General features: G+C 46.6%; 1 protein-coding gene across 1 annotated transcript; it reads left to right on the top strand.

Annotated features, from left to right (window-relative positions):
- Positions 1-238: 238 nt before the first annotated feature.
- On the top strand, positions 239-6,254 carry LOC112463908. The gene is made up of 4 exons (XM_025030597.1): positions 239-1,045; positions 1,235-3,859; positions 3,979-4,804; positions 4,999-6,254. Exons 1-4 carry the CDS (start codon positions 311-313, stop codon positions 6,222-6,224), a joined length of 5,412 nt encoding a protein of 1,803 aa, XP_024886365.1. The 5' UTR covers positions 239-310; the 3' UTR covers positions 6,225-6,254.
- The last annotated feature ends 34 nt before the right edge of the window (positions 6,255-6,288 follow it).

Raw genomic sequence — 6,288 nt, 5'->3', positions numbered from 1 at the left:
AATAATCTGTGTTGCAATAATTTTCATATCATTTATCATTAAAAGCGCGAAGCAAAAGTGTATATTTTAATACCATTTTTATTCGGTTAGTGATTCTTATCATGGGTTAGGTAAGTCCTATTTAATTATAAATGAGTACTAAATTTCATAGAATTATCACAAATATTACGTAATATATGCCTCTCTCTGTTAAATTTTTTTAATTTATTTATTTTTTACGAACAAGAAACACACATGTACATTCGGATGCTTGAATATCTCGAGAGAAATATCAATAGAAAAATAAAGCTTCACCCCGAAGTTAAAAGGCATGGAGAATCTTGGCAGTGTCGGCGAAGGTGATGTAGGACAAACTGAAGGGAAAGAAATTCCACCTCGCAGCGATTTCGGAAAACGATGGCATCACTTCCGAATTTTAACGTCACATTCGTTTATTCTTCGAGGTTCCCATGCGATGAGCGATCGCCGGTTCAAGCACAAAAGTCGAGGTCGACAAGCGGCACCGTGCTCGGTGGTGGCCATCGTTTACGGTCGCCTGTTTCAACCGAAGGAGTGGACGAGGAATCACATCGATCAAGTACTCGAATACGGTGACAAATTGTTCCGCGTAAGCTTGACGAGGAACCAGCTGAAGGATGATGAATACATGAGGACCAATCTCGTACACAATGAGTTCTATGTCGGTTTCTACAAAATTCTAGTCGATATCGAGGACAACGGTATCCACGGCAATCTCGTTAGCGAGTCGGGTGGCAGCTCAGATTTTGCCGAAGGCCTCCAAAAATTTCTGAAGGACAATGATTCCGGGGTGATCACCGCTCAGGGTAATTCCGTCGCCGTGTGGCGTCAGTCTGGCGACGCCGGTTTCCTCTATTACGATCCGGCATCGTGCGACGAGACCGGTCTGCGTTATCCTGGTGGTACAGCTTGCCTCATGAGGTTCAAGTTCATCAATGACTTGAATGACCATTTGTTAAAGAACCTGAATTGGCGCTACGACTCTCGATACTGCATCATCAAGGTCACCATGTTGAGTGCCACAGAGGTAATAATAGCAGCAGTAAAATGGCGATAGTAGTGTAGCAGATTAGCACAGAGAACAAGTATATTACATTAAAAAAATGCAAATATATTATTTACATAAAAAAGAAAAAGTAATATAAAAAAAAACATAAACGCACGCACGCATACGCGCATATAATACATGCATACGTAAAAAAAAAAAAAATTATAGGTCGGTCGTGGATTCGTCGATCGTCAACGTCTAGCCGACATCATTAGTCCACCCGTAGTCCGGAAGAATGTATTACGATCCATTAATCCCGTGGACGTCGATGATCACAAAGTGGACTGTACCAAGCCTGTGCCCAGGGACGAGAAGTTGCATACGCTCGCAAGGATACGGAAAGAACCGTTGTCCATCACCATTTCAAATTATAGCATCGACCGCCGATTCGCCACGGAACTGCCGGTGAATCGAAACGACTTTGACACAGGATATTCATACGATGACATGCGCGTGAATGTGCCGTCCACGTTTAGGGAATTACCCGGCAAAATAGCGATTATTCATGGTTTGACCCATGAAGGCAATGAACTGTACAAGGGTAAGGGCGGACAAAACGTAGCGAATTGCGTGATGGCTATCGCTATGAACAAGGTGCATCCGGTGAAGACATGGACGAGGTCAAAGCTGGACGAGATTTTGATGCTGGGCGACTCGCTGTACGCTAACGTCAAATCCGACAAGCCAATAATAAAAATTATGACAGCTGCCGATTTAAATGATACAAAGTTCCAAATAGGGGATCATAAACTAGTGATAGATGTCGATCTGATCACCGTGACTGGTACAATTAGCTCAAAGGTTCCGTCGGTTTTGAATCTGAAGCAGGCACTGGAAGAGTTTTTTCTGCTGAACGAGGGGGGTGTAATCGAAACGACTTCAATGGCGGCGGCGGTCTGGAGCCAGGATGACTGTTACTATCTGTTCGACCCTCGACCCTGCGATGCTGCTGGCATCAGGATAAGGGAAGAAAAGGCTATCAAAATTATGGGGAGAGATAGGAAGGAGGAGGTATCCATACAGAAGGATAAGAAGGATATAGGAAATTGTTGCGTGATTCGATTTCCAAACGTGGACTCCTTGGTTGCGCTGTTCCTAAAGAACGTTGATCCTACGAGAAAAAACGACCGATTCACTATCCGGCATGTCACGATCGTGGACGACGTGCCGGGCACTCGAGCTTGGAACGAGTTTCAGCCCGGTATAGCGGGTAAGACGTGGGTGTTGCGAGGCGGAATATCCAACGTGGACGAGTTATTCGAGGAGGAGAACCAAGGACTTCAAGGTCTTGCTATGCCAGTTGTAGCCTTGGTGAGCGCGAAGGAAACACCAGCGGCGAAATGGAGTAGCGAAACCGTCGACGAAGTGATTAAGGAGGGCGACGCTTATTACAACTGGTGCAAGCCTGCCGAAACGGAAGAGGAAACTGAAAGATTGTTTCTTGTCCGAGACCTGAAGAAAAACTTGTACTTCAAAAATCGAAAAGTAACCATCGACGTCGAAGAGGCAACGGTTGTCGGCGATTTATCGGCATCGGATGATTCTAAACTACCAAACCTGGAAGAAGGATTGCGTCAATTCTTCGAGAGCAAAAATTATGGAATAATCGAGACGAAAAGATTGTCGGTGGCGGTGTGGAAAGACAAAGAGGAGATCAAGGACAAGATCAAGGATAAAGATAGAAACAAGGACAAAAAAGAGGAGACGTTTTATTACTATTTCGATCCGAATCCTCGTGATAAATTAGATCAATTGTCGGCGGAGAGAGACGAAGAGAATTCTGCCTGCTTGGTGCGCTCTTCGGATCTATCAGCGTTAGCGGATCTCATTAAGAAGAATGCGGGGCAAGATGTTGAAGGCGGAAACGATTTCATGATACACGAGCTAAAGAATGTCTCCATCGGCGCGCTGATGACAGACGAGGAGATCGAGGCGGACAAACAGAAATTGATCGTGCCAGATTTGAATAACTATTCCAATTTGGGCAATACTGGCGCTTTACTTTTGGGCACGATCGATCAGAGAAACGAATTGGCTTTCAAACGACAAACGAGAGATAAGCAGCAGGCCGCTAACTCTCTAACGACCTTGGCCATGACAAAACTTTACAATCCTCATCTGTGGTATCGCGAACTCGTAGACGATATCTTGAGGATCGGCGATAAACTCACCATCGAGAACCTGGCAAATCTACCTGAAGTGGAGACTGAGGAGGAATCTCCCAGGTATTATCTTCTCCCATCGGAAATCGCGGAAGACTTCGTCATAGGAGTCAATCGAATGTCGGTCGATCTTGAAGAAGAATCTGTCACCGGAAGAATGACTGAAGTGACGAGACTGCTGGAACAGTTTTTCGAGGGAAACGCGATGGGAGTGTTTCGTCAAGATGATGTAATAATGCCGATTTGGAGGGAGGGCAGAGTGTTCTTCACGATGGATCCTAGGGGCAGGAACGCTCAAGGCGAACCCAGAGATAAGGACGGAGCTGCGGCAGTGATGTTCTTCACCGATATCCCCTCGTTAGCCGATGCTCTTCGAGCAGTTACACGGGAGATCGACGACTTTGTCATCGATGCCGTCTCAATCGAGAATGTGTACGAGACGCGAGTTGCCAAAGGCCAACGTATCAAGAAGACGACTTCTAGTGAAGATCTGTGGCATCATTTTCCCAAACTCGCCAACGGTGTCTGGAGTATCGACGGAAACGTCACTATGACAGATGAGAAGTTTGACGAGGCAAATCGCGGCAAGCAAAGTGCGGCCATCGCCGCGATGACCATTGTCTTCTCAAAGGTCTCTCTCTCTCTCTCTCTCTCTCTCTCTCTCTCTGTGTTAATTTAATTTAATTTTACTTAACTTTCATGTTTAACTCGACTGCACGAAAATAACTAATATTAAGAAAATTAATAAAGGTCTATCAACCGAGACAGTGGACACCGTCAATTCTTGATGAAATTATCGTTACTGGCGACAAGCTGCACTCGAAGTGTGTCGAGAGACTTGGGAGCGTACCCCTAGTAAACGAAATTATCAACGAGTTCTTCCTGTCCTCTCGACGCATTGCTCTGACGATCAATGACTGTGTTGAAGCGGGTAATCTTGCGGGGAGACCTCCCAAGATTCAAGATTTGCAGACCGGAATCGATAATTTTTTCAGCAAGTACGAAGCTGGCGCGTTGACCGTACGGGAAAATCAAAATCTAGCCATATGGAAGGTTGATAACGCATACTACGCTCTGATACCCGATTGGTCCACTACTACGGAAGAAATTGTATCAACGGTACCGCGAGTGATTAGGTTCAGAGATACGAGTCTTCTCGTAGAATATCTTTTGCGTCACTTGGGAACCGAAGGCGATTATCAAATTACCGCGATCGACGTACTGGACTGGAATAAACCACCACCCTGGGAACTTGATCCTAGTCCGGCGATTCGACCAGCGATGTTGCCTCCTTTGAACGCTTACAGAAAATTACGAGGCGAAGCACGTGCTATCTTACGCGGAAGCTATCATCAGGGTGACGAGATCTTTCCGGAGACGCTACGCGGCCGACAGGCAGCAGCGAATTGCGTTGTTGCACTCGGTATGTCGGTCGTCAAGAGCCCCGTTACCTGGACGAAAAAAACTATGGACGAAATTTTGGCGATTGGCATTGGCGTTCACCGAGAGACAAGAAAGACCAGACCTACTGAGCTGAGACCGAAACTGAAGGACATTATAAGAGTATTCCATGTGGGTATGTGCGTCCGTCGTTTTTCTTTAATATCGCGTGCTGCTTAATAATAACCATTCTGAATATTATTATACAAGGTAACGTTATTAGTTAAAGGTAAAAGATATAAGAATTAATCACAGATGCGGTAGCATCTCTTCGCGCGTCCTTTTTTACACGTAGTTTATACTTATAAATTTTTGAATTCATTTTCTCAGGTGTTAATGTTTTGACCGTTGACATCGAGCCTAATACCGTGATCGGTCTGGTGGCGGTTGCACCTTTTGTCTTGGAAGACGAGAAGAAGGGGCGAGAAGAGACGAAAGAAAAGATCGATAAAGGCAAGAAGAAAGATCGTTCTCGACGAGAACGACCGCTATCTTCTTCTCCAATTTTACTCATGGAAGGTTTGCGAAAATTTTTCCAAGATAATCGTGCCGGCATTCTAGTAACCGATCGCGGAATGGTCGCTATTTGGAAGGATCTAGGGGTCTACTTCACGTACGATCCTAGAGCCAAAAACGATCAGGGTCTGCCCGATTCCGGCGGAACCTCGTGCGTAATGTGGTTCGCTTGCATGGAACCTTTGCACGATACAATTTTCGCCAACATCGATCCACGTGAGAGATACGGGACTTTCGAGATCTCTCGCGTGATCGTGAGAAACGCCGTGATCGAGGCACTGCCGTGTCCAGGTGATTTTCGACCATATTTAGAGCGTATTATTGGGACGCCACCCGTTCCAATTGCCTGCCCGAAAGAGACACGCACGTTGAACGTGGAGCCGCTGAACGAGTATAACGTCGTGGACGAGGAGTTGAGCGTTCTGCGTGGCAGTCTACACATGACGCATCGGACCTTCAGCCTGAGAAACAGGGGTCTGCAGAGCACGGCGATCGCGGCGGTTGCCGTTGTAATGGGACTGTTACACGTGCCCTCCACGTGGACTTCCGAGCTGATCGATGCGGTTCTCAGATACGGGGACTCGCTGTATTTGGAGAGTGCCCGAGCCGCTCGATCGGGCGCCAGGAACCTCTCGCCCAGCGAGCTGCTTACCGTGTTCATCGTAGGTGACTCGAGGGTCACCGTTCACATTAATCATCACACCACCGCGGGAATACTTGACGCTTTTGATCTATCCGAAGCGCTCGCTATGTTCTTCCGCGCGAACTGTGCCGGAATATTGCACACGACCAATTTAGCGGTAGCCGTGATGCAGCATTACGGTAAATTCTACATGTTCGACCCGTGCTCGAGAAACGATCGAGGCAGACCGGCTTACGACGGCGCCGCATGCATGTTCAGGTGTAATAGTATCGCGAGGATGGCCAAGATATTCGTGGCCAATTGCAACCTTAAGCGGCCGAACGTGTACACTCTGAACGCGGTTAACGTGTCGAGCCTGCATTTCTTCTCGATAACGAAAGACGTTCGTCCATTTTAAACGTTAACCGCATCGGTGTTTTTATATTTTTTCCTTTCTCTATTCGCCAAGTCTCGTACGACGA

The sequence above is a fragment of the Temnothorax curvispinosus genome, unplaced genomic scaffold (genome assembly GCF_003070985.1).
Source record: "Temnothorax curvispinosus isolate PA1 unplaced genomic scaffold, ASM307098v1 QBEX01013735.1, whole genome shotgun sequence".
Classification (NCBI taxonomy): Eukaryota; Metazoa; Arthropoda; class Insecta; order Hymenoptera; family Formicidae; genus Temnothorax; species Temnothorax curvispinosus.
This window is presented reverse-complemented; position numbering and strand designations above follow the sequence as displayed.